The sequence below is a fragment of the Festucalex cinctus genome, chromosome 2, assembly GCF_051991245.1.
Source record: "Festucalex cinctus isolate MCC-2025b chromosome 2, RoL_Fcin_1.0, whole genome shotgun sequence".
Taxonomy (NCBI): Eukaryota; Metazoa; Chordata; class Actinopteri; order Syngnathiformes; family Syngnathidae; genus Festucalex; species Festucalex cinctus.
The window spans coordinates 21,590,602-21,618,293 of NC_135412.1; the positions used below are offsets into that span (position 1 = coordinate 21,590,602).

General features: G+C 40.4%; 5 protein-coding genes and 1 non-coding gene across 17 annotated transcripts in view; 3 read left to right on the forward strand and 3 right to left on the reverse strand.

Annotated features, from left to right (window-relative positions):
* LOC144014130 (PDZ domain-containing protein 4-like) overlaps positions 1–4,392 on the reverse strand; it is a 110,800-nt gene extending 106,408 nt beyond the window's left edge. For 7 of the 8 annotated variants that reach the window (XM_077513690.1, XM_077513689.1, XM_077513688.1 and 4 more), the window contains exon 1: positions 4,188–4,391. The gene's annotated coding sequence lies outside the window, so the exon portion shown is untranslated. Of the gene's footprint in view, positions 1–4,187 lie in introns of all 8 variants that reach the window. The other variant, XM_077513703.1, reaches the window with a different exon arrangement.
* On the reverse strand, positions 1,475–1,556 carry trnas-cga (transfer RNA serine (anticodon CGA)). The gene has a single exon. It is a non-coding gene; the product is annotated as a tRNA-Ser (tRNA).
* smim11 (small integral membrane protein 11) lies at positions 1,557–4,914 on the forward strand. The gene is made up of 3 exons (XM_077513705.1): positions 1,557–1,989; positions 2,598–2,805; positions 4,771–4,914. The coding sequence occupies exons 1-2, from the start codon at positions 1,975–1,977 to the stop codon at positions 2,784–2,786; spliced, it is 204 nt and encodes a 67-aa protein (XP_077369831.1). The 5' UTR covers positions 1,557–1,974; the 3' UTR covers positions 2,787–2,805; positions 4,771–4,914.
* Positions 4,915–6,170: 1,256 nt separating this feature from the next.
* On the reverse strand, positions 6,171–11,243 carry LOC144014135 (insulin receptor substrate 2-B-like). 3 transcript variants are annotated; one of them, XM_077513707.1, is made up of 6 exons: positions 11,055–11,242; positions 10,247–10,667; positions 9,847–10,087; positions 8,216–8,270; positions 7,498–7,930; positions 6,171–6,629 (listed from the first exon to the last, which is right to left on the reverse strand). In XM_077513707.1, exons 2-6 carry the CDS (start codon positions 10,651–10,653, stop codon positions 6,368–6,370), a joined length of 1,398 nt encoding a protein of 465 aa, XP_077369833.1. In that variant the 5' UTR covers positions 10,654–10,667; positions 11,055–11,242; the 3' UTR covers positions 6,171–6,367. The 3 variants fall into 3 exon arrangements, with proteins under 3 accessions (XP_077369833.1, XP_077369832.1, XP_077369834.1); XM_077513706.1 differs by having other exon boundaries at positions 8,021–8,270; positions 11,055–11,240; XM_077513708.1 differs by having other exon boundaries at positions 6,401–6,597; positions 8,021–8,270; positions 11,055–11,243.
* A 625-nt stretch (positions 11,244–11,868) lies between these two features.
* Positions 11,869–19,392, forward strand: cyp4f3 (cytochrome P450, family 4, subfamily F, polypeptide 3). 2 transcript variants are annotated; one of them, XM_077513710.1, is made up of 14 exons: positions 11,869–12,063; positions 12,540–12,713; positions 12,824–12,968; positions 13,370–13,423; positions 15,456–15,583; positions 16,139–16,260; positions 16,347–16,493; positions 16,600–16,714; positions 17,439–17,505; positions 17,581–17,710; positions 17,781–17,914; positions 18,013–18,077; positions 18,867–18,949; positions 19,035–19,392. In XM_077513710.1, exons 2-14 carry the CDS (start codon positions 12,600–12,602, stop codon positions 19,237–19,239), a joined length of 1,509 nt encoding a protein of 502 aa, XP_077369836.1. In that variant the 5' UTR covers positions 11,869–12,063; positions 12,540–12,599; the 3' UTR covers positions 19,240–19,392. The 2 variants fall into 2 exon arrangements, with proteins under 2 accessions (XP_077369836.1, XP_077369835.1); XM_077513709.1 differs by lacking the exon at positions 11,869–12,063 and having other exon boundaries at positions 12,417–12,713.
* A 1,448-nt stretch (positions 19,393–20,840) lies between these two features.
* LOC144014138 (uncharacterized) lies at positions 20,841–26,862 on the forward strand. Of its 2 annotated transcripts, XM_077513712.1 has the most exons (13): positions 20,841–20,931; positions 21,025–21,127; positions 21,215–21,293; positions 21,905–22,060; positions 22,137–22,262; positions 23,742–23,905; positions 25,103–25,193; positions 25,285–25,383; positions 25,763–25,783; positions 25,883–25,903; positions 26,051–26,077; positions 26,158–26,217; positions 26,290–26,862. In XM_077513712.1, exons 3-13 carry the CDS (start codon positions 21,221–21,223, stop codon positions 26,307–26,309), a joined length of 858 nt encoding a protein of 285 aa, XP_077369838.1. In that variant the 5' UTR covers positions 20,841–20,931; positions 21,025–21,127; positions 21,215–21,220; the 3' UTR covers positions 26,310–26,862. The 2 variants fall into 2 exon arrangements, with proteins under 2 accessions (XP_077369838.1, XP_077369837.1); XM_077513711.1 differs by having other exon boundaries at positions 20,859–21,127.
* The last annotated feature ends 830 nt before the right edge of the window (positions 26,863–27,692 follow it).

The window sequence follows — 27,692 nt, forward strand, 5'->3', positions numbered from 1 at the left end:
TTTTTCTGACTGCTGCTGCCGGCAAAACAGGGATTGTTGTTTTCTTTTAAAGAAAATCAAATGACTAATGTTGTCTATGCTTCCTGTGCTGAGGTAGTACGTGTACAATTGTACCAGTAGTGTCAAATACTGTACGTGTCCACAGAGATTACATTATTTTAAAGATGATTTAGCCATGTATAGAAATATATTACTTGTAACTTTGTTTTGGACATCATTGCAGAGGCAAACGTGGAAATATTTATTGCTCTGAACATATAAAAGTCTGTTCATGTTGAACGGAAGGTTGTTTTTTGTTTGTCACATACAGTGAGTCCACACAGTCCATTTCTGTACTGCTTATCTTCACGAGGGTTGCGGGTGAACTGCAAGAAGCAGTGTACAATACCTTGGTCACTGATCACCAGCCAATCGTGGAGCACATAGAGAGAAACAATTACTCACATTCATATAGGGACAATTAAGAGCATTCAATTAACCTAAAAAACATGTTTTTGGAATGTGGTAGGAAGCCAGAGTACCCGCAGAAATACCCACGAAAGCATGACGAGAACATGCAAAGTCCACACGGGAAAGCCAAAAACTCAATTCCGAACCAAATATCCTAAAAATATAGAACTATTGACATATGTAGCATATTTCTTGTCATGGTTAAATTGGCTCATTTGGGGATCTGTTTCATATCGTGAGACATCTCCCACATACTGATTAGTGAGGGGAATTTTGTCTGTCGGCTCTTCAGTGGCACCTCAATGTTTTTATGCTTCAGTAAATTTATGCATAAATTGAATTGCAAATGGTAAAAATTCATAATATAAAATAAACCTTACTGTACTTATATTCCTTTAATAATTCACACCGGCCCTATGAATCAGGTATTTGTCGACCGAAACATTGCTAAATCATAATACCAATAAACCAAAGGCCAGATTAGATTGACAACCAGAAGGTGGCGCTCATTTGGACGTCTGCATTTCCGCCTCGCACAGCATCAAATGTTGGCGATGGTCGGCAGCTTGCTTCGACTAGCCGAAGCCAAGAAGATGTAAGCAATTGTGTGGCGCATGGATGCCGAATACAAACAACCTGTCCACAAATTCATGGATTCAAATTCTAGCGCAGCCCCAAACACACACACACATCAATTCCATTTATCACGGAGGCAAGCAATTCATCACCAAGTCACTAAAATACACTTACAAAACAGTGTTGTGGTGTGGCGCATGACAAATAAACCCCACTGTTATCCATACACTGTGGGGGTACACAACCTTGCCCAACAATATTATAACAATATTAAAAGACACACTTTGGCAAGCCGACCACCAATTACTAGGTTCACTAAGTTCATCTCCTTCAGGTATCCGTAACAGGAAGATGGCAACGTGGCTTTTTAAAATGAATGTAGATTGAAAAAATAATAATTTGACACACTGCCCCTTTAAGTAAGATTGTTCATTTAAAAACATTTATGCGTCACGAACAGGATTCGAACCTGTGCGGGGAAACCCCATTGGATTTCGAGTCCAACGCCTTAACCTCTCGGCCACCGTGACTACATCCCATTACAGATGCAGTGTTTAACGATTTTATGTTAAGCTATTCCTGTGAATCTGGTGCCCGACGTTTTCGATGGTTGCACGTTATTGACATTGGTCAGCTATTTAATACTGACGTTTGCTTCGTCATTTCAACCAAACCCCGAGTGACGTAAACAAGAGCGGAATTACTTAGGGGGGAAATGTGTGCTTTCTTTTCTGACTTACATAAAGCAGTTGAGGAAATCGGGTTGAATACATGATTGCAAAATTGTTTTTAAAAGCGATTAAATTAAAATGGAGGGCCCGCTACCCAGAATGCAGCACGACTGACACATTTTAATTGGCTACTTAACTTCGAGCCCCGCCTATTGGATGGGAAGTTGTATTCTGGTACTGGTTGCCGAAAACAAACTTGGACGTTCACAAGCTAAAAATGATCAATTGGAAGGTAATCACATCATGTCAGAAACGATATGTCAACGTCAGTTGATTGCTTGTGCGCTCGTCTTCAGTTCTTTTATTCCGTATTTTTATCTTTTGTTTTATTACAAAATCCCTGCATTGTCAGATGTCGCTAGCGTCATGCTAATTTGATAAGTTTACTGCGGAGGTGCTGCCGGCACAACAACATAGCGTTTAGCATTATTCCTTGTTTGGGTGGGACTCGCTGTTGATCGTTCAATTTTAATAAAAACGCTCAAGTAATGTGTGTGCGTGGACTATGAGATCATACGGACGAATGAGTGCGTCACTCAATGGGTGATGTGCAGCTGCCCTCGCTCACATTTAACTCTCCACCGACCCTACATGGTCCTGGCATGCTGCGCCTGCTTTGTGTGTATATATATATATATATATATATATATATATATATATATATATATATATATATATATATATATATATATATATACACTGTAAGTGCTATACACACAAAGTTATGGCTGTATTTCGGGTGAAATTTTAGGATCATTACATTTTATTCAGTATCCCTCCTTTCAGCAGTCACTCCTCAGGAAATCGTGTAGTCACCGCACTTCTTATGTTTGTTGGCAGGCTTTGGACAACGTACCCGTACTCTTGTACATCTTAGCTCTAAAGACGCTGATCTTGTGTTTGGCCTTCGCTGGGGTGAAAATCTACCAGAGTAAGAAAGCAGAGGCAGCTCTCAAGCAGCAGCAGGCCGAGAGGAGGAAGTTGGCCCAGAGGACACAGGAGCTCATCGATAACTTAAAGGAAGACTAAGAGGAGCTCCTAAACACTGGTATTAAAGCCAATACGCCAGTTCACTTACCAATTATATTTTAAGTGGGGTACACACATGCTGATTTTTAATATATCTGTTTTTCACACAAGAAATCGCAAACGGGGCCGGGCGAACGTGTCAGCTGTGTGACGTCACTCCTGCGGCAATTTGAAAGCACAAACGGATTTTTTTTTCTTCACTCACTTATTCACACAGTGTGCTTCCAAATTGCCGTGGCCCCGTTTGCGACCCCAAGCCCCCCAACCACCACCGAGTGAATCCGGCAGACAGCCCCTTTATTATGTACACAAACTAACTATATAGGATCTCAAAAATGATTTTTTTTAACGAACTTACATCAGCGGACAACAACTTTCCGATCCTTATGGGATTACAGTTTTATGTTTTACGAGTTAAAGGGATCGTTCGGCTTTTTAGACATGAATCTCTATTTCATCCTCACCTTCAGTGTGTGCGATCAGCACTGACTTACCCCTTACAGCTTTCTGTGACACGAGTTATGGTCCGGTGTTGGACGAGAGGAAAATAGTCCAGCAAGTTGGCTGGTGTCACGGAAATAAAGCGTTTTTCTTCTAAAAACTATTTGTTCAAAAGAGTGATACATTTGCATCATTAAACTCTTTTTCTTAAAAAAGTCAGATTCCATTACCAACAGGCACTGCTTTTCTGTTCGTTCGTATCACTGCGCGGCGCCATGTACAGTTAATAGACACACAGCAGACAGCTGATAGTCGCGCCTTCCGCCGTCGAAAAGACAAACAACTTGTAGATTAGTGCGCATCTATCAGCTGCATGCGGGGCGCCGCGCAATGATACGAACGAACAGAAAAGTAGTGCCTGGCGGTAATGGCGTCTTGACTTTTTCAGAAAAGGAGTTTAATAATGCAAATGTATCACTCTTTTGAACACATTGTGTTTAGAAGAAAAACGCTTTATTTCCGTGACCCCAGCCAGCTTGCTGGAGTATTTTCCTCTCGTCCAACACCGGACCAGAACTCGTGTCACAGAAAGCTGTAAGGGGTAAGTCAGTGATGATCGCACACACTGGAGGTGAGGATGAAAGAGAGATTCATGATAAAAATAAAAAAAAAGCCGAACTATCCCTTTAAAGTTTGACCGAGACGAGAACATAAGACATAAATGTATGATACTTGGGCCATTGTCAACAGAAAGAACTACATCCTCACAGATAACTATACTTGCATGGCAGGTGAGTCACGTAGCCAACTGGTTATTTTTGTTATATAAAAGGGAGCTGAGAATCATCAAATTGTGATGATCTTGGGGGGACTGCATTGTAGGGCTACAAAAATTACCGATGAATGCTTAACATTTCAATACAGAGGTTAAGTTTTAACTAAATGGCCACATTAACTTACCAGATATGAAGTGAGCATCACAAAAGTGGACATTCCTGATTATGTCCTCAGTCCAGTCTGTGCATGAAATAGCTTCAAGGCACAGGCTCCTCCAGTGTTTGACTGAAATGGCCCGTTTCCTCTTGGAAAAGAGAACAATTTGAACTCCTTTCTATTCTGATTCGTACACACAACACTGCTAGCCGTGCTTTTAAATAAATCTTCACAGCCACACCCGCATGGCTCCTGTTTCGACTCAATGATGCGTGCAACCTTTGAAGACATAACCTGGAAATAGGTCTATTCTATAACGGTAGAAAATCTAGAACTTGGTGTTAACCATACTAAAGGTTTAGTTATAAATATTGAACATTTACATTCGTCAACCTTGAGTATTTTCCAAGCAGAGCGCGGAAGGAAAATATCACAACACAGCCCACACGTTGATTTGGATTATCATTCAGACACAGCCGAGAGAAAGGCCTTTGGCGATTTTGATCACAAAGAAGGGAAAATGTTCAAATGTGACCCTATTATCGGGGTAGGTGTGCCCCACGTTACAATGTCAACGTCTCACAGCCTGTTTTGTCCTTTTACTTTCCAGGGCCAAGCAACCAAATGGACCTGGCTGCAACGTACAGGTGTTTGGTGCTGTGTTCTACAGGAAATCACACCACACAATGTATTTATTGAATTTTGTAACATGTATTATTTGTACTTAAATGGATAAAAGATTGCTTAACACTCAGTATTTCACTGTGCTATTTTTTTTAAGTTATCCAGTTCACTTACAAGTTAATGTATTGGCACAATATTGTGCAATATCTGATCATGCACAAGGCTGTTAAAGGGATACTTGACTCATGAGCCATTTTCAGCAGTAAAAAATAATTTTGTCCAGAATGACAACTTAAAGGGATAGTTTGGATTTTTTGACATGAATTTCTCTTTCATCCTCACCTTCAGTGTGTGCGATCATCACTGACTTACCCCTTACAGTGTTCTGTGACACGAGTTCTGGTCCGGTGTTGAACTAGAGGAAAATAGTCCAGCAAGTTGGCTGGGGTCACGGAAATAAAGCGTTTTTCTTCTAAAAACAATGTGTTCAAAAGAGTGATACATTTGCACACTTTCTGAAAAAAGTCAGAAGCCATTACCGCTGGGCACTACTTTTCTGTTCGTTCGTATCACTGTGCGGCACCCCGCATAGCGCTGATAGACGCGCACTAATCTACAAGTTGTCTTTCCGAAAGCGGTAGGCACGCGGATCAGCTGTCTGCAGCGCGTCGATCAGCTGTCTACTGGGCGACGCGCAGTGATACGAACATAAAAGTAGTGCCCGGCGGAAATAGTCTTGAATGTTTTCAGAAAGGAGTTTGGTGTGCAAATGTATCACTCTTTTGAACACAAATTGTTTTTAAAAGAAAAACGCTTTATTTCTGTGACCCCATCCAACTTGATGGACTATTTTTCTCTCGTCCAACACCGGACCAGAACTCGTGTCACAGAACGCTGTCAGGGGTCAGTGATGATCGCACACACTGGAGGTAAGGATTAAATAGAGATTCATGTTAAAAAAAAAAAAACTAAAAAAAAAACTATCCCTTTAATCATTTTTCATGTGCAATTAATACATTTAAAAACAAATTTTGCTACTTGGAGTCAACTGAAGACATTATCTGTGCTGAGGAAATAGATAACGAAATAGATAACCAGTCAGGCTCACCTGTTTTCTGGGTTTGGTGAGTAGACTAAGCCATGATTGGCCATGACATTTCCTGAAAAAATAATGTTATGACAATTATAGACTAAATAGCTTACTTTTGAAAATGACTCGAGTGAAGTGTCCGTTAATGGCGATCTGACTACCCGTTCTTTAAAATGTGTTCCATTCCAATTGTATTTCATTTGAGGCAAAGCACATCAATATATATATATATATATATATATAAACAATCTTCCGGCACATTACCAAACAAATGTCACAGAAAGTGGATACACATGTTGCATTCAAGTGACTTTAATTCATATGTACACAACTGTGAAATATCTTTCAGTGAAAGCCACACACCCAGGTAGTGATCAACTACTTTGCAGTGTTCTGAACCCACATGCTAAATATGACTCAGTACACTTAAGACTCGTCACATGGTGCGCCAGCTGTAAAGCGTGCCAGAATGTGTGATATTTGAGAGCACAAACTAGTCGTCGACTCGCAGACATGATGGCAGGCATGACACGAAACGAGCTCTAACGGCAAACCGTTCTTCTGCTTGGAAGAGACGAGTTCGAGGACTTGATTGGAGCGGTGCAGCTTGGAAAAACTGAGTCATCAGTCCAGAGGTATCCGTGCGTCTTTTGGGTGAAAGAGTGGACCTAAACTGCAGTGGTAGTCCGTTGTGGGTTGAAGGGTGCTGTGGCCGGTCGTTGGCTTGACGATGCGATGGGTGCAGAGGAGAACATCTGTCAGATGCAAGAAAGTCAATCACGTACATAAAAGTGCAAGCAAGAGCTGGACAAACATTAGCAAGGCAAGAGGTTGACAGTCCCGCCAGTATTTCGGGTTTTTAAGGCTGATCAATCAGTTGAAGGATTTTTAAGAGCTTTAGTCATGATGAAATATTAGCATTTAACCTTTTTTTTTTCCTCACCCTCCACATTAGTCAATGATATTAGTCACACTAATTGGAATACCCATTCACTTGATATTTTAGAGACATTTGAAAACATGCACGCAAATTGCTAGTAACATGGTAGATAGTACATCTCAGACAAAGTAATGATTCAGTAAATCATAATTTACTACACAATTTGCACATTAGAGTATACGGTATATACACGAGTGGCTGACATTTTAGAATGTCAACTTATTAAAATTTGGCTCTGCTTGCGGAACATCACATGACCAACCCCAGAAAAAGAGGTGAGCTGTGATTGGTCGATTGGTCAAATGTGATGTCATTTTCAGTTGACAGCAAGTGGCAACATGGCTGCCCCTCAGGTGTATGATGATGATAATAATGGGTGGATTTGGCTGCTTAACTCATATTCTACAAACGCAATGTTAATCAGAAGGCCATGTAGTGGAGCCCCATAGAACATAAAATGTTTTACTTCATTTGCGCTTTAAATAATTTGCAGTGCAATTTTACAATTATGTGGGGGACTGCCATGATTCGAGGAATGCTAAGATTGGTCTAATTCTTTCTGTGACTGACTGAAAATGCAAATACATATATAATTCACAGCAATTAGTTGAGGCCGCATAAATTGTTGCAGTTGCGACATTATGAATTCCTGGCGGGACTGCGTTGCTAAACTTTAAAGGTACCTGTTGACTCGTCTCTGAGGCGAAATGGAGGCTGGCAAGTTTTGTTTTTGAGGGCTTGACATTGTCACATAAGTATCCTGAGGTAACACCCAAGAACTGTGGCTGACCTGCGGTGACATCATCATCATGTAACCAACGCCCTCCCCCTCGCAGCATTCGCCATCACATGGCTGCTTGCTCATGTCCATGTAGCGGTCGGGCTCAGGCAAGGAGACGCTGTGCAAGTTGAGAGGAGATTGTGGTTCTGTCGTGTCGGGTTGTTGGCATCGTGTTGGGCCCGTCTGGACGTCTGGGTTTTTCTTCTCTCTGTATTTGGGTCTGCAGCGTTTGGAGGCCAGGAGCGGATTGTGGCTGGAGGACGGGGACCGGCTGAAATCCGGAAGCGCCCGCAGCGCTCGCACCGTGTCCCGAACCACCTCGTGAATGTGCTGCGCTGTCAAAGCAGAGGAGGAGGCGGGGTCACGCTCCGGCGGTGAAGCCAACAAGTGGCCTGATGTCGACACAGCGCAGATCTCATTTGCACCTCGGCCTTTGGCTTCAAACCAGAGCTCTCCGGGGCCAATCGGTGAAGAGCGGCCGAGCTCCAGGAAAAAGGAGCCCTCCAAGTGGCCGAAGCGACGGACGGCAAGCAAAGGTATCGTAACCGAGGCCAAATCGCTGCACGCGCCCACACGGACCAGGATGAGAGAGGTTGCGGTGAGGCAGAGGCGGAGCTCACCTGCCAGGGACTTTAAGCGACCCAGACCTCGCAGACTCACTGAGACAGGCCAAACCTTGAGCAAAACATATTTCATATTTTCACTGCTATAGGTTAACTTTTTTTTTTTTTTTTTAAATGGTCATTTAAGTCATGCCTGTACAGTTTTATAAAGGGGAGTAGTTCATAACCATCCTCAATATTTTTGAAAATAAGAATGTGATGCAGTCATGTGCGAAGTATGACCCAGGGGACACATATGGCCTGCTCTGATCTTTAATCAGATCAAAAAGCATTTTAATAATAATAATAATAATAATAATAATACATAATAATAAACTACTGTAGACATATATTAACATTTTACATTTTATTAAATTGGTAAACTTAATGACAGTTAAACGGAGTAAAAAGATTGGATACATGTTTAAGAATGATACTTTATGTTTATCGCAAGAAATAAAATAGTCAAATTAATTTACCGGTAATAGGATTGTCATTTATTTCATGACATTGATTTATTCATTTATAACTGGTCATATCAGGGGTGTGAATTGCATAGTATCTGATTCGATCTGTATCACGATTCATAAGTCACGATTCAATTACTGATTAATCCCGATGCGAACCTATATGTCGATGACAGCAATTTCTTGAAACTCAAATTTAGAAAATACTAAATCAGTAAACTTGTACATGTACACTAAGATTTGTATGATGTATGAAAATGTACTTCAGGCTTATAACCGTAAGCCACTGTATTAAATGGGTTGCAATCTGATTCATGTTTGAACAGCATTGAAAGAAAATATTAAGGCTTAATGTCCCATTACTATAACATTCTTCCATGCTTAAAGTGTGAACCCTAAGTAAAACATTCTGTTGAATATTTCCATCATAAATTTATGTGTAAACATCGGTTCGGCTGCATATTGAATCGATACGAGAATTGCGCGCTGTAATATCGCAACATATTGCCGAATCGATTTCTTTAACACCCCTAGTTGGTATATTGTAAATAAAATTTTGATCATAAAATAGTACATATATTCATTTGTTTATTAACTGGGTATATTTATAATTAAAATCACATAATTATAATCAATACAATTAAAATGGGAGAATCTTGATTGTGCTAAAAAAAAAAAAAAAAAATGTTTCATATGCATTGTAAAATTTTGTTTTGTTTGTCCCCCCCCCCCCCCCCCACCCCCAATGTTGTCATTGGTCAATCTGTCATTTTAAAAATCAAACGATGCCCAAGCACAAAGGTTTGCCCACGACTAGCAGAAAGGTTTGCCCACGACTAGCAGAAGGGTCACCCACAGTGTGCAAGTCGCCCCTAAAGGACCACAACTAGCCCGTGGATCTGTTCTACAAATAGCTCACCGATGGGACATTGTGATTGCCTCGTAATCCTGAAGTGATCATTTGAAAATGTAAACACTTGCAGAGATTTGTAGAAATTAAGTATTGCAAATTGATATCTATCTGTTCAATACCTTATTTCTATGATCTGTGTTAGAAGGTATTTTGAGCAAATTTGTTACCCTTCAGCAACTTTAAGTTTTAAAAACATAGGTTACATCTTGACAAATTGATGAGAGCTTCCACAACTTGCACTGCGTTAAAAAGTAACAAGCTAATCAAACCTCTTTGAAGAAGGCTGCAGGTGGCAGAGTGCAATACCCATCATCTTCATCATCACACGCCTGATCTTCATCTCGATGCTCCTCGATCATTTTCTTGATGGACAAGTACCACGCTTCTTGTTCCTGCTGGTTGTCCGCCACCAGCACCATCGTCTGGTCCTGAGCATACAACGCCACCGTGAGGCCTTTCCTGGAACTGCCCAAGCAGCCTACACCAATGCAGCTCCTCAGGTAAATGACCCTGGGAAAGAGAAACTCATTTTACTTTTCAAAGGAAAAATGTTACCATTATCATTGTAGCTTGAACAGTGAGTTAGTACGATGGAATTGCCCTGTCTATGGTGATATAAAGAAAAAAAGAAGAAGAAATAGCCTTGGAGGAATTAGAAAAAGAACAAACCCTTGCTTTTTCGGCCCAAACATTGTAGCTTTTCCAGATGACTTCTCCACTGCTGCAAACTTCTCCTGGGACTTGTACCATTCAAGTCGACTCGAGCCGGTGTGACTTCCCGCTCTGAGGACAAAATATCTTCTGTGGCTCCGCTCAAGTTTCCCTAGGTAACCTTGTTTCACTACATCACTGCACCGCCCTGTGTAAGTCACGAGGGCACTGAGCAGATGGATGGAAGTCTGGCTGCTGCAGAAGAATTCCTCATACGAATCCAAAGGGGTCACCTGCACCCCAACGTTATGGCCCAGCTCACCACCTCTTACTGACATCTGACAATCACCACTGGAGAGTTTGGTCGCCATACACATTTGCTCTGAGCCGACAGCCCTCCTGTTGGACCAGTCAACCATCTCCATATCCAGAGGTAGCCCTGCACAGTATGTGGTAGAAGATGACGAGTGAACAAACAATACATTGCTCACAAATGAGTCTCCTGCTATAGGTCAGCAGAAACTTACACATCCATTTTGCTTAACCATATGACAAAATTTTGGATTTGTAGTAGGCCTGGTGCGTGTATTTATCAAATACACACATTTGAAACATTAAAATTCAGATTTTGCTCCTCCATGGCATGACAAACTTTGCCAAAAGAACACTAACCATGGGATATTTCCAAACTAAATACCAAATACACCATGAAACGATGATTTATAAAAAAAAAAAAAAAATGTTCCGTTAAACTTCCGAAACTAGCCGACGATGTAGCTACTTTAAGTTAGCTGACTTCGCCTAAAGTTGTTGAGACAAAACTCACCTGTTTGGAATAGTTATGAACATCTACGTTTTCGTTTCATTTGTGGCTGTAAGTAGAAGTCAAACGAGGAATTTTAAAACGACTTTTTCGCACCCCCATGTCTTCATCTTGGCCAGGTGTAAAAGAGGCCTAATCAGCGGCGATTCTCCCCCCTCTTTTCTTCTTTGTAGTTGTGAGACGCATATGTGGCGTATTGCTGCCCTCTTGAGTTCGTTCGTGGCATGGCAAGTTTTTATTTATTTATTTATTTATTTATTTATTTATTTATTTATTTATTTATTTATTTACAGGAAATGGTAAAACTGTTGCTACTTAATTGTTTACCAACCCTCATTGAGCCTAGAGGGCACATATTTTAAGAAAAATTAATAAAATCTCATCATCTCACATCACCAAACAATAAGGTTACAAATGGCATATGAAACTAATTCTTACTGTTTAATTTCTGTTTGGTCACAAATAGCGAGAACTCTGGGGCTGTTTAAAATTGAAAAAGAAGTTTTACAGTGACACCTTGACTTTTGAGCTTAATACCAAGCTCAAAGTGGCCAAGCTCAAAACTCAAACTTGTAGCAAATACATTTTCCCAATTGAAAAGAATTGAAATGCCATGAATGCTATGGAATCAGATTTGTTCCAAACAAATCTGATTCCACACAATCAATTCCAGAACCCCCTCCAATACTCCAATTTTTGTATTACATATTTTAATAAAGCAGAATAGCACAGTATGGGGATTATGCAAAAACAACTTGTGCATTTGGCAAATCAGGTCGAGGGACTTCCTTCCTGCTTGGGTAAATAGCAGAGGAGACCAGGAAATCTATTTTTAAGCCAAAAGCTTCACACACAAATACACAGAGTATATTTGTGTTTAAGTTGTCAGTAGTAGCACCTGCTTCATACTCCTTGCAAGTGTTTTCATTTTTTTTTTGCATGTTTACTTGCATGTTTGTTCATCAGTGACTGTGGCCATCCTTTTTGTAATGCTTCCACTTTACTCAAGCAGGTATTTCTTAATTGTTCTGTTTGCGTATTCTGTCCTTAGGTTCTGTGCTGCCATCTAGAGTGGATATAGGATTCAATTGGTCTGCCTGTCACTAAATGATGCTGGCTTAGATAGATGAACAAAGAGACACTGTTTGCAGTAAATAAATGTTCCATTGTAGGGGAAGGTATTCCATCTATCCATTTGGAGCCTATCCCAGCTGACTTTGAAAGAGAAGCAGGCTACACAATAAAAAATAACATCGCCATCGCCAGCGTCAACCAAACGCTTCATTTAGAATCTCGCAGCCACAACAGAAAAAAAAAAGGAAGTAATGTGTCTCAGTACGATTACAAAGGAGGACGTTGATGTCGAAATAATTGCCAAAAGCACCTCTGTTTTGCGTAACGTCAACACTTTCTCATTACAAATCACCACCAAACTGCTTTTGTTGTCTTGTTGCCGAGATGTCTCTCCTTTTACGCGTTTTCTTGCAGGTGTTCTGCTGGGCCACCCTTTGCCAAGTCCTACAGCTGGCTGCGGTAGGACTGGTTGCCATGGTTACACTCTGGACCACCAGGTTGTTGCTTCAACATGCTTGGTTCACTTGTAGGCTGTCATGTTTCAGCAAGCCTCGTGCGGATTCTTGGCTGATAGGTCACCTGGGTCAGGTTGGTCACACACGTTTACACTGTACACACGTGCATTATAACTAAATAGAGTTGTCTTAATACTACTAATTCTTCTACACCTAAGCTGATTCTTAATTGTCTGCGATCAGATGCAGAGTACAGAGGAAGGTCTCCTCCAGGTGGACGAGTTAGTGCAGACATATAAACATTCCTGCAGCTGGTTCCTCGGGCCTTTCTATCATCTGGTTAGACTCTTCCACCCGGACTATGTCAAACCTCTTCTAATGGCACCTGGTAGTGTAACATCTTCCCCTTGATTGTTTATCATAAGGGAATACAGGGAGTCCTCGAGATACGTCGGTTACACTTACGTTTCCATGGTAATTGCTTTTCTTTTGGCTGGACCAACATTGACAGAAGACATAGCTTTCTTCTTTGGGGCCATGATGTAGCGAAAAAGAGGGTGAAAAAAGCCAACGATACTCCCACAAGTGCACAAGCTCTTACACTAGATAAGGGCTAAATAGCGGAGAAGGGGAAAACATTGCGGGCTATATGGAGGACGAGGAGCCAGAATGGTGGACCGGGTGTAACCGTTGTAAAGTCGAAAAGCCTTAGGTCGAGTGCGCCTTAACTCGAGGACTCCCTGTATATAAATTTACGCTGCGACAATGTCTCTATGTCCCTCTACGCAGCCAGTATTACTGTGAAAGATGAGCTCATCTATGGTCATCTCCGTCCATGGCTTGGTGAGTAAAAAATGAAGACGCTAATACGACATGTTGTAAGCTGAGTTGCTCTGAGGTTGTTTCACATTTCAAAACAACAGGAAGACGGCTTGTCGCGTAATAGTGGTTAGAGGTGGGAGGAAAGCACAAGAATATGTTTTATTGGGGATGTTCAATACCACTTTTTGTCAGATTGATACCAGTATGAGTCTTAGCTCAGGACTAGATACCAAACAAAAACCTGTGACAGATAGTTTTAAAGAAAGATCTATTTACATATCCCAATATCACATTTTCCCTTATAATTACATGAAATTAAAGGCACTGTCTTCTGTTTTCACTCAGGAAAATGCACTATATAAATAGAGGATGTATACACATGAACTCCTTCTCAGTCTACACCTCTGGGCTTCTGTTAATGTGTGGTGGTGATATTTTCCTAAACCTCCAACCCCTCAGCCTGTATTTTGCCATTTTGTGTTTGTTTTGTCAACAGGGTGACGTTTCTGTGGACAGACAGTTGTTTACGCCTCCAGCCAATCGCAGACGGGGCCCAGCGAATTTGTCGGCTGCATGGCGTCACTCCCGCGGCAAGTTGACAGCATGCACGGATTTGTTTGTTTTTTTCACTCACTCACTCACTCACTCACTCACTCACTCACTCACTCACTCACTCACTCACTCACTCACTCACTCACACATGTAAGCGTGAGTGAGTGAGTGAGTGAGTGAGTGAGTGAGTGAGTGAGTGAGTGAGTGAGTGAGTGAGTGAGTGAGTGAGTGAGTGAGTGAGTGAGTGAGTGAGTGAAAAAAAAATCAGTGCGTGCTGTCAAGTTGCCACGGCAATGACGTCGCGGCCCCGTCTGCGACACGCCCCCCGCCACTCCCCGCTCTCCTGAGTGAAAACGGAAGACCCTGCCTTTAATGGCAATTTTGTATTCTTCTAATTTCTAATTTCTAGTTCCTGATTGTAAAACAGCCACAAGATGGTCGCAAGTACTTATACCTTGAAATAATACCTGGTATCAGTACTCACCCATTTCTGTAGGCTACTTTATCCTCAGATATAGTGAGAATTTTTAGAGGTGGGAATCTTTGACTGTCTCACGGTTCGATTCGATTACGATTTTTGGGTCTGTGATTCAATTCAGAATCGATTTTCGATTCTGAATGATTTGTGATTCAAAATGATTTGATTCATTGACAGTGATTTCTGCTTCAATTTGTAGATGTGCAAGGAATCATCATCCACTCCTGTCTGACCTGCTAATGCTAATTAGCACGATACGGCACTTTTATCACTCAAAAGAACGGCTATTCAGACAAAACACCTAAAAAAAATGTATACAAAGAAGCATCTTAACATTACTCACCAGCATAAGCTCTTCCTAAGCTGCAAAAAAATAACTTTTTGTGGGGGGGGCTGGGGGGCTAATAGCTTGATCGGGACTTTCTCCTTCTACGCTCTAATGTGGCTCCAATTTAACTCATTCACTGCCTTTGACAAGTATACTTGTCAATTGTATTTTTTAGAGCGGTGCTAAATGGGGGTGAATCTGAGCATGCTCCACTGTAAATATCAAACTTGGAAACAACTTTACTGATGCCCGACCACCGGTAGATGACATCATTGCCCCATTTTATAGGAAATAAACACAGTTTCAGAGTCCATGGGAGAAATGGCTGTATTTTGGCAAACCTACATTTTTCTGCTGTCAATTATAAAAGAATGGGACGGGACAAAAAGTAGGGAGTCTATTCTGTTATTTGGTAGATTCGGTTTATATATAATTATTGAATGTAATATAACGTGAGTATTGGAAATGTAAACATTTTCTATAATGACTGGCAGTGAATGAGTTTTAACAGTGTATCAGAACATGCGGAACCACAATGCCCCTAAGTGGCAAATCGTGTACAACATGAACAGCATGAACTACTCAGATATAGTTGTATTTCAATGATTGCTCTACTGGAAGCTAAATAATATTTAAGTCTTAAGTGCTCACAAATAAAGCCCTGTGACACAAACGTTGGTTCTCTTGTCTTTCAGGGGAGAGTCTGTTGCTTAGCAATGGGGAAGTGTGGTCCCGCAAGAGGCGTCTTCTGACTCCTGCTTTTCATTTCGACATACTGAAGAACTACATTGCAAGATTTAACACTTCAGCAGACGCCATGCATGTAAGACTAAAGGCACTGTGATTAATCATAGTCAGTTATTGCTTTCGACTACTGCCGTCAAGTGTCACGAGAGCGAAGTGCTCTCTTGGTTTGTTTGGGATAGTTTTTTTTTTTACAGGCAAGATTCAACCCTCTAATTTATCCGACCTTTGGAAAGCACGAGTAGCAGGGTCCTGGATCACTGGCTATGGGAATCAAACACCTGTGTCAGCAGCTATATGACAGACAACTCTACTCAACTTTATTTGTAAAGTGCTTTTAAGAACAGGCATTGCTGAATACAAAGTGCTGTACATAAACATAAATATCGGTTGTGCAGTAAAGAATAAGGTAACAAAACAAGAACAAAGCAAACATTTTGAAGTGCGTATACAAGTTTTTGTTGTTGTTGTTTTGTTTTGTTTTTACAAGTAAATGCATTTTACATCAGTAAATTAATAAGAAGCATGGACCACTACACCAGTGATTCCCTATTCACTAATCGCTGTAAAGTTGAAAGGGACTTCATCTGGCATGTTTAAACTGCGTGTGCCTTCCTCTCTACGCGTCGCACAGGATAAGTGGCGGCGTCTGGTGGCAGAGGGCAGCCCTACTGTCGAGATATTTGACCACGTCACTCTGATGACATTGGACAGTTTACTGAAATGCGCCTTCAGCTACAGCAGCAACTGTCAAGAGTGAGGATGCGCCACTGATCCATTCTGTTTGAAATTTGACCTTTTTTTAATTTGTTTAGGAGTAACACATCCCGGTCTCGCTCCAGGTCAAGCAGTGAGTACGTGTCAGCCATAGTGGAGCTGAGTGATCAGATCATAGCGCGGCGCCAAAACATTCTGCACCACTGGGACTGGATTTATTGGAAGACGCAACAGGGGAAACGCTTTAAGAGGGCTTTAAACATAGTGCACAGGTAACACACATGCACAGGTGGATACAGTCAAGCAACTGTCTGGTATAATTAATGCTGACTCGTCATTGATCATGTGACAGAATGATCATATACTGTATTAATGCAGTTTTACCAGCAACGTTGTTCAGAGACGCCGCGCCCTCCTCAGCGAGACTTTGTCTGATTCCACCTCAACACCTCGGAGGAAAAAGGATTTCGTGGACATCATCCTGCTGTCAAAGGTTTTTGTTGCACAATGAGTCATCCATCCATCCATTTTCTTGACCGCTTATTCATCACAAGGGTCGCGGGGGAGCTGGCGCCTATCTCAGTTGGCTCTGGGCAGTAGGCGGGGGACACCCTGGACTGGTTGCCAGCCAATCGCAGGGCACACAGAGACGAACAACCATCCACACTCACACGCACACCTAGGGACAATTCGGAGCGCCCAATTAACCTGCCATGCATGTCTTTGGAATGTGGGAGGAGACCGGAGTACCCGGAGAAGACCCACACGGGCAAGGGGAGAACATGCAAACTTCACCCAGGAAGGCTGGACTCGAACCGGAGTCCTCAGAACTGGGAGGCAGACGTGCTAACTAGTCATCCACCAACTTGTGACGCAACTTGTGAAATTCCCGACATATTTAAAATTGTAAAATACAACTTGACCCTAGTCTCCACAAATATATTCATTATTATTACATTTATTAGTGTAAAAAAAAAAATAGTGACATTAAAGAAACTTTAAATTAACTCAAAATGAACGCATTAATTTTCACACCCCTATTTACATTTAAAATAATAATAATAATAATTTGATCTTCTAAGTTGTGTATCAGATCTAGATCCAAATACCTGCAAGTAAGTTTCACTGTTGATCTCATATTCATCTTTTGATGTGAAAACTAAATGGTTTGAATCTAACAGCAAGAATAAAGAAAGGAATTGCATTAAACATGACAGGATGAGGATGGACGAGGCTTAACAGACGAGGAGATCGAAGCTGAGGCCAACACGTTCATGTTTGCGGGTGAGACTATCATAGGATGACATTTGAGGGTTGAAATTTTGCTTCTATCAACCACAGCCATCTTTTTCTCCGCAGGTCACGACACCACAGCCAGTGCCATTTGCTGGACGCTTTATAATTTAGCACGACATTCACACTTTCAAGAAAAATGCAGGAAGGAGGTGTTGGAGCTTATGAAGGGGCGCGAAGGACAAGGAATCGAGTGGTTGGAAAAGACACAAACTTATTGAAGCTGAAAAGTCAATGTGACTTACTAGCATGTGTTAATCCCCCAGGGAGGATCTGTCCAAGCTTCCTTTCACCACCATGTGCATCAGGGAGGCACTGAGGTTACACTCGCCGGTCCAGGCCGTGACACGGAAGTACACCCAAGACATGCCACTGCCAGATAACCGGGCAGTACCGAAGGGTGAGACACAGACAAACGGAGAAAAAAAATGGAATCTGATCCTCACGACTTGTGGGTGTCCGTTTGTGTGAAAGCAATTTTTCATAAATCACCCGCAGGTGCCATCTGTTTAGTCAGCATTTACGGGATACACCACAACCCTGCAGTATGGACAAATCCACATGTAAGGAACAACATCAGTATTTGTTCATTCTCTGATTGGTTGGTCAGAACAAATAGCAATCGGCATATATTCGGGCTGGGTCTAAAATATCGATATAGCAATATTGAATCGATATTCCTTTTCATAGTCCATTATCGATTCATAAACCCATGAATTGATACTTTTAATACCCAACCACCCCCCCCAATTATGTACTATGGCTGAGTCTCATAATACAGGTAAATTTGTTTTTATTTATTTATTAACCACTGGAACCTTAATAGAAAATCTGTCACAGGAATGTGAACGTCGTGATTTGCCAGAGTTTACATAGCGCTGTGTTTGTAATTGATTTCAATTATTATTTATGGTTTCGATCAGGTTATGTTCAATAAAACATACCTGATACATGATTAATAGTATTGGATTCAATTACACATGTAAATATTCATATTTTTACTAATGCACAAAGTAACAGAAAGAAGCATCTACTATTTTGCAGCATTGGTACTTCTGGGAATGTCTTCCATATAAAAGTAAAATTGTTACTGCATGAAATCCTTAACTGAAAATCAATGTGAATTGTGAATCGAATCGGGCCCTTCTGAATCGAATCGATCGATACCCAGCCCTTATATATATATATATATATATATATATATATATATATATATATATATATGAAATTGTATAGTATTGATTTTTCTGTAATTTTGACTTGAGGTCAATTAACTCAAAGAAATCTCTGAATGCTGAGGTTCAAACATATAAATGAGTTGTGTTTGACCGTGTTCATCGCCTCTCTCACAGGAGTTCGATCCTCAGCGTTTTGAACAAATCAACCAAGAGGGACGCTCTTCCCACGCCTTTATTCCCTTCTCCTCAGGCCCCAGGTGCTGCCTCAACCTTGACTACAAGCTAAATCAGAAATCACCTATTTTTATGTTAACAAGGCGTCCATTGTGTTTGCCTTCACAGAAACTGTATCGGTCAGAAATTTGCATTGGCAGAGCTCCGTGTTGTTGTGTCACTGACACTGCTCAGATTCCGCTTGAGACCGGGCGTGAACCCCAAACTTGGATCCGGTGAGGTTCGCCGTCTACCTCAGCTCGTGCTGAGGGCAGAGGGCGGCCTGTGGCTGCAGCTGGAGCCCTTGACAACACACAATATGGACGCAGCATAGGATGCTACATGATGCTGATTTGTTGTATTGGTGACCACAATTGTTATCACTTTAAGTGAAGCTAAATGTAAATGCATAGAAATTGTTTAGAAAAAAAAATATGTGGGCCTACAACTTGGAAAAAAATAAAATAAAGACCACTGAAAATTGTCAGTTCGTCTGATTTTTTGCTATTACCGGTAGGAACAGTAAATATTTGAGTAACACATTTTTTTTTTTTTTCAATAAACTACCGACAACATAACTCTCCAATTCCAAATGAAATTAGTATTATTAATAATATAGTTCATTCATACTTTCTTTCTTTTTTTCATAAAAGGAATGGAATTACTTTCAGAGCTCAAATAACATGCAAAAAAAAAAAGAAAAAAAAGAGAACTTCATAGTTATTTAAACAACATCGTACTAATGTTTTAACTTAGTGTTTCAAAATCAATATTTGAGGGAATAACAGAGCAACAGCAACTCATCTACATGGACTACTTGGGACCAAGATGCTGAGAAATGTGAGACGCTTCCTCCCCTTAAAAAAACAAAACATTATTTCAAAAGTGTGTATCAAACTAGTAGCCCATCACATGTATCAGTACCCAAGTACAATAGCTCACAATGCACTAATGGTCAGTAGGGAAAGCAATCCATCCATCCATTTTCTTGACCACTTATTCCTCACAAGGGTCACGGGGGGTGCTGGCGCCTATCTCAGCTGGCTCTGGGCAGTAGGCGGGGGACACCCTGGACTGGTTGCCAGCCAATCGCAGGGCACACAGAGATGAACAACCATCCACACTCACAAGCACACCTAGGGACAATTCGGAGCGCCCAATTAACCTGCCATGCATGTCTTTGGATTGTGGGAGGAGACCGGAGTACCCGGAGAAGACCCACACGGGCATTGGGAGAACATGCAAACTCCACCCAGGAAGGCCGGAGCCTGGACTCGAACCGGAGTCCTCAGAACTGGGAGGCAGACATGCTAACCACTCGCTCACCGTGCCGCCCTAGGGAAAGCAATATATATTTAAAATCAATAATTGCTCATTGGAAAAATTTGAAATCTTATAATACATTTCTGAAACTGTTATTATTAAAGACTTAGACTTAGACTTGACTTGATTGCTCATTGGAAAATTGAGTTGAAATATAATAAATTTCTGATACTGTACTTATTAACAATTAGAATGTAACAAGACTGGCTTCATTTATTGAAAGATAATGCCTGTAAAATGTATGTATGTTTGTTTGTTTGTTTGTTGCATGTCCCTCTATTTCTGTCTGTTTGATTATACAGTATTTCTTGATTTTTACAATTTTAAAATTTTTGAATGTTGTACCTTTTTTGTATTTAATTAATGAATAAATAAATAAATAAATAAATAAATAAATAAATAAATAAATAAATAAATAAATAAATAAATAAATAATTTAAATAGATAAACTCTAAGCAGAAAATTAATTATGCTGGGGAAAAATATGTTATGTTATATATAAAAATATGTTATATATATTTATGTTATATATAAAAATATGTTGTCTGATCTTTATTACGGAAAGTTCACAAGCTAGCCAACGCCGACCTGTTACGTAATAATTATGCGACAGCGATGAGGTAAGGAAAGGCGGGGGGGCATTGTTCCAAAAGTATTTTCATTTGAATGACGGATGAAAATAGTCCACCCGATCTAGTGATTTGTAAGTAGGGAATGACTTGATTCCGGATACAGTTTGTGTGATACTGTTGTGCTTAAATAGTTTTTTTTTCTTTAATTTGACGCCTCGGTGAAGTTTCCAGAAAAATTGGGCGGAGTAGGAGAAAAGGCAGCTTCACGTTCCTGTATACGGAAACAAATGACACTAAATAGTTCCAGTAGCGCCAGTCATTGACAAGGTGAGCATGACCATGCAAAACATTACGATTACTTTGTTTTGACGTTTCAATACTTTTTTTTTTTTTTAACTTTCTGCTCCCCTCCAGCTTGTGATGGCCGAACTAACAAGAAAGATGCAGGTGTGCCTGTCAGTGATTCACGTGATTTTGGCCGCTTGTTGCACTGGTACGGTGGTTTTTTTTTGTTTTTTGTTTTTCCTTAGAAAACTTTAACACATAAGCAAAAGGACAGTTGAAGTGCCGTTTGTGGTGTAGCTTATTTTTGAAGCTTGTATTGTATGTCACATCGACACTGTTTTCATGGCCACGCGGTGATCAACATTCAGAGTTTTTAGTTAGCTTGACATTTAGCGGACACAAAATAATTAATTAGAAAGCTTAGAAGAACAAAAAGGTGCTCCTGAAGTCTTGTGTATGGTGCTTAGGAATAACAGAGCGGGGGAAAAAGTTTTGGAAGCTTAACTCTTGTGTTTCTCATATCTACCTGTTGGATTTCAACAGGGCAGTACGGTGTGCAAGTGGTTAGCACGTCTTCCTCTCAGTTGTTCGTGGAAGCAGTGCACATCCGCTAGATTGATTGCTACTATTAGACATACGTTGACTATTTAAGTAGCTTGAAATGTTCTAAATATAATATCAATGGCATATAGTGGCACCTGGTAGCTGGCTTTATTTAGGGTGAGGATTTTTTATGCATTCTTGGAAAAGTGTCTTCCCTGTAAAGTCCCTGGACCCAAAGCATTTGAGATTGGTCATGCTATTTTCCCTCCTTTTCAGCGACAAACGTTTACAGAGAGCTGGGCGACAAAGTTATCCTCAGACCTAACGCAGGCCCTAATACCGGCCCGCTAATGAGCATCTTGTGGAAGCACGGTGACGACATCGCCATCCAGTGGGACGCGGATGGAGTTGAGGCGTATCGTCAGTTCAAAGGTATGGAATCAAATCGAGAGGTTGTTAAGGATCACGTTGCCTGCTAAAAGCCTCTTTCTGATTGGGCCTCTATAAGATCGCGCTATGCTGAACAATGTGAGCGGCGAGCTGACCATCACGGGCTTGACTCGGAGTGACAGTGGCACATACATACCTGAGATCAATTTTGTCTCCAGCACTCCAACTCATCTTGCTGTTATTTGTAAGTGTATATTGACATTGTAAGGTTTGTAATTACTTGGCGCCAGGTAGGGCTGTGCAATTAATCGAAATTCAATTAAAAAAAATAATAATACTGGGGCGGCACGGTGCATGAGTGGTTAACACCTCCACCTCCCAGTTCTGAGGACTCGAGCCGACCCAGACGCCCGGAACACCCCCGCCCCAGCCCCGGCCCACACCCCCGAGCCCAAGGCCGCAGAACGAGGCCCGGCGGGCCCCCACAGCGCCCCACCGGTCCCCAGCCCCCAGAGAAATCTGCCGATAATTATCGGCAATTTGATTTCATACAGATTAACCAAATAATAAAAAAAATCCAGCAATAATTACATACATGCCACGTTGGTCCATCTGTTGTGGTTGTGGCTCATATCAATAAAATTCAGCTTCATGGTGCTTTACATACATTGTACAAAGTTTATGCGATGTTTCAGTGTATTTGTTAGACTTATAGTAGGACTCAAAAGTATATATTCAAGTTAATTTTGCAAACAATTATCGGCTTACTTATCGGTTGTCGACATCGGCACTTCTAAATTATTGGTTCATCAGTATCGGTTCAAAATAGCATTATCGGGCATCCCTACTTTAACTCGGGTTTGATCTCTGCTGAGGAATGTGTTGTAAACGTGCGGTCTGTTTGTTAGCAGCTAGCAAGCTAAGATACAGAAAGACAAGTATATCTGACACAAACGATTCCATGAATGATAATTGACACCATGAAAATAGTGATCGACGTACTGTTTCAACCAAAAACAACATCCCTTAAGCTTCCACTTTGCCCTCCTTTTTGTGTAGCTAGCAGCTCCAAACGGCTGGTTTCAATGATTCGCAGTAATGTAGTGTCCTACTCGGGACGTTTTTTTGTGACACTTGACATATTTCCCACCTTTTAACGAAAACGTTCGCCGAAAATCAAGTTCTCTACATTCATTTGTTATGGCAAGCTTGCCCTCCGAGAGGCGGAGGAGGAGCTAAGCCGTGACGTCAGCTGGAAGTGTCTATACCTTGTCAGTCCTCGTGTTTGCGACATGCCCACCAGGGTGCAGCATAACAAAGTCATACAGATACAATCGAAAAGGTTTTACATGTACTGCAAGTGACTCAGTAAACTCAACAATAATATTGGTCTTTTTTTTTCTTTTTTTTTTTGTATGTGTGGTCAAATGTGTTGTTTTAAAGTGTTATAACACTATCGCATAGATCAGGGGTGGCGAGATCCGGACCTCGAGGGCCGCAGTCCTGCTGGTTTTGGATATTTCCCTTCTTCAACACAGCTGATTCATGATCAGCTCATCAGCAAGCTCTGCAGGAACCTGATAACGAGCCTGTTAATTGGAATCAGCTGCACTTCGAGTAGGGAAATCTACAAAACCTGCAGGACACCGGCCCTCGAGGACCGCAGTTTGCCACCCCTGGCATAGATGCTACAAAGCATCATCACTCTTTGTTTCTTCATCAGTGTCTGTCCCCGAGCCCGCTGTCTTAACATCCTGTGATGCCGAGAGGACAACTTGTACTTTAACATGCAGTGGCAACACCACGGGAGCCGAGCCTGTCACCTACACGTGGATGTTAGGCCCTTCCGTGGAGAGCAACTCATCCATGCGACGCGTCATTCAAAAGGTCTGTTGCTAGTGTTGTCAGATTTATTTATTTATTTTATTTATTTTTTTGTCCACCATCATAACCGGAATTGAAATAGCATAATAATTTATTAAAAACTAGAAAGTATTAAAGATTATAGTAAGCCACTGTAACATGCGCAGTCACTTTAAACTATACTTGAATAATTAACATGTATGGCACATAAAAACATCAGTACAAATTGTAATTAAATGTTTAACCACTGGAAAGTATTAAATATAAATGCATTTGTTGAATAGCAAATAAGTGAACTGTTTTAGTCCAGTGTCAATCACGCTTGTTAGTTTTTAACATTGTCATTCCGTTTTTATTTAGTCCATTTTAGTCAACTATAAATCTAGCATTTTAGTCTTTATTTTAATCCAGGAAAACACATTTTATTCATTTTAGTCAACAAAAACTGTCAACATTTTAGTCTAGTTTTAGTCAGGACAGTAATTTAACCCCTGTATATTTTTTGTTAGCATATAATGTTGAAAAGTTTGGATCTAAAACCATTTCACATAAAATTTTCTCTCATCTTTTTGATGAAAAAAAACTTGACACACAATTAACAGTATATTAACAAGTGACTACTATGGCTCCATGCTACGAGCTAGTAAGTTAGCCAGCATTAGTTTGCGGCCGGATTAGCATTATTGTTGTAACTTATAGTTATAATGCAACATTAATCCAATGGCTATGATTTACTTCTTTTTTTCAACCGTTCACCGTGAATCCACCTCCCGTCTGTCCCGTATGTTTGTGCATGTTGCACCCGCTAGCTGCAGGTTTGAAAGGGGGTGCATCACATGACAGTGTCACAGTGACAGATTAGCAGAGACAAGATTTTACAAAAACGTATTCTGTTTGTCTCGTTTTTGTTCATGAACTAAAACATCCATAGATTTTTGTCCAGTTTTTATTAAGTGAAGTACATTTTCGTTTTCGTCTTCCTTAGTCGGTGAAAATGAATACTTATTTAGTCCGTTTTTATTTATTAATGAGGGTTTTCGTCTAGTCTAGTTTTAGTCGGGTGAAAATGTGTGTTGATGAAATCAACACTACTGTGGTTTCCATGTGCACTTTTATACTGATCAGTTACTTCAAAAGGGCTCAATGAGAATCAGTGGACACTTTTTGGGAGTATAAAAGAATGTGCCAATCTGTTGTTTTGGTCCTTCGCTCGCCTCTCAGGATACTTCAAGCGCGGACGAGTTCAAGTGCAAGATGGAGAATCCAGTCAGCTTGAAAACCAGTTTGTCTATAAACAACCCGTTCCTCACTTGTAAGTTGTCACAACACAGTGTTCAGTTAATGGTGTCATTTAAAAAAAATAAATAAAAAAAGGGCCAAAAAAAGTGTTTTTGTTTCAACAGCGAGTGAAGGAGGTTTGAAGGTTAACACGGGCCTGACCGTCTTGATCTGTCTCCTGACTGTGTTGGTGGTGCTCCTGCTAATTCACAAATGTAGAACAGGTAAAGATGAGTACAATCCGTCCCTGGCCAGATCTGGAAAAGTCGTAGAAAAATGGCAGAGCTCAAACCGCCATTGTCATTATTTTTGACTTTTTGGTTTTAAATATATTCAGCTTTTATGTAATAATTACTTTGTTTCAGTTGAGGTTGTTTTTAAAATGATCAATAAAATTTAAGTTGAGTTAAATGAGCTTCTCATTATTAGCATCCACAGGTGTGTTGCTTTTTAGATTTTTTTGTAACAATTATACCAAATTCCAAAATTTATCTCACTCTGCAGTCATCAACTTTATTGCAATTGAATTTATAGTTAAAGGTTTTATGAATTCATTATTTCCTATTGGGGAAATGGCTGCTAATATCTGTTCATCTCACACAGGGATTTGGTTCTTCCAAAAAGGTATGTATGGAAGTGAAAATTCAACTTTGCATTCTTCTTCTTCTTCTTCTATGGTGAATTCAAACTTATTTTTCTCCTTCAAATTCCCAACCACTATAGCATCCATGCCATGGGAAGCAGGTCAGTATGAAGCAGAATTCTTTTTAACATTGTGATATAATCTCCATCAAAAAAAAAAAAAAAAAAAGTAGAGACAAGTGGCCACATCATACTTGTTTGACAAAATGTGCTGTGCAATAACATTTTGTGTGTCTTTCACCACCACAGACTTCTGGAGGAAGCAGGAGAGGCAACGTGAGTGTCAATCAATGTATTGATTTCTTGATTTTTAACGTTTAAATGCTGTATGACCAAAACACGTGATTGTGCTGTAGGTCGAGACGCTAACGAATCAAATGGCATGACGGCACATCAGCAGAAAGCACAAGTGGAAGGTACGACAGTTAAAACGTCCACTTTAAACGAGATCGATCCCAACTCGATTATTTACTTTTTATCTTTTACAGAGGAAACACTGATGACGTAGACGGGCCAAAACCCGAGATCATGCTCTTAAACTCTGGAAGATTTTTTTTTCCTTCTTTTTTTTTTTTAATATGTATATCATTTAGGACCTGTATGGCAAGTGATTGTTTGTGTGAGTGTGTGAGACAAAAAGGGAAACCAGGCATGGAATAGGATTGAAAAGTGAACCCGAGACAATACCAGGAAATCCTCCAGTGTGTGCTATCTTGTTGGCACACGGCACCAGGGCAGTCACACGACTGGGGAGGGAATGCACTGATGGGGTGGGGGTGCAGGCAGACTGTTGTCAATTAACAATCGCATCATTGAGCTCTTCTGGGGCATTTTTATACAACTGACTAATTTTGAACACTAACGTTTTTAACTAATTGGATTTTTTTTTATATACCCTTGTCAAACTATTTCAAGTTTTATTGTATGCTTTTAAACACCACAGTAGTTTTTGTAGACACATTTGCGCACATTTCTTTTTGTTATGGAATCTTATTTTGCTTTGTAAATGAAAATGTATATGCATATTATTTAAACTGTCCAATAAAACGCCAAACTATCAATCTTGAAGCATGGTGCGTCATTTTTCATTTGACCACTGGAGGGCGGCAAGTCATCTCGCACAATGTGTTCTGTGAAAAAAAATAAAATAAAGGGTGATTCAAAAAGAACGACCCAATTTCATGATCAAATATTCTATAAAGGAAAAATAGCAAAAAAAAATAACACATACCGTAATAAAAGTATTCTACTAACAGTCAAGTTTTATTTCACATGTTACAAGTGCTCAATATGGTGTCCCCTTGCAGCACTAACAACATCAATAGGATATGAGAATTCTTCCCAAACACAAGGAAGCACATCGGGATCAATTGAATTGATCGCCGTTATTTGACGTTTTAAGTTTTCCAGGTCAGTTTGTAATGCCAGAACAAATACTTTATCTCATACAAACCCACAGAGGGAAAAAAAAATCACAAACTGAGATCAGGAGCTCTAAGGAGGCCAAGCACATATTTTTTTTTTTTTTGCTGTCGCTGCAAGACGCATGAGTCTGTCAGTGTCACGTGACAATTATAGAAAACTGGGAAATCTAATCTTTCAAACACCCACTCCCCTCATTCTGATTCGTACTTACTTAGGAACTATTTGATCATGGTCATTATTTTTGAATCACCCTGTAAAATAAAAATGCTTATAAACAAAATAAACAGTACCAAAGCTTGAAACTAGTTTGCCGTTTGGACACAAACTCGTTTATGTGGTTACATTTGTTTTTGATAAGCATGCAAGAGCACCTGATTCAAAGGCTGCAGCTGGAAAAATATCTTAGGCTCTTAAAAAACTAAACATACACTGAGGGGCACTGACAAAAAAAAATATATAAATCATT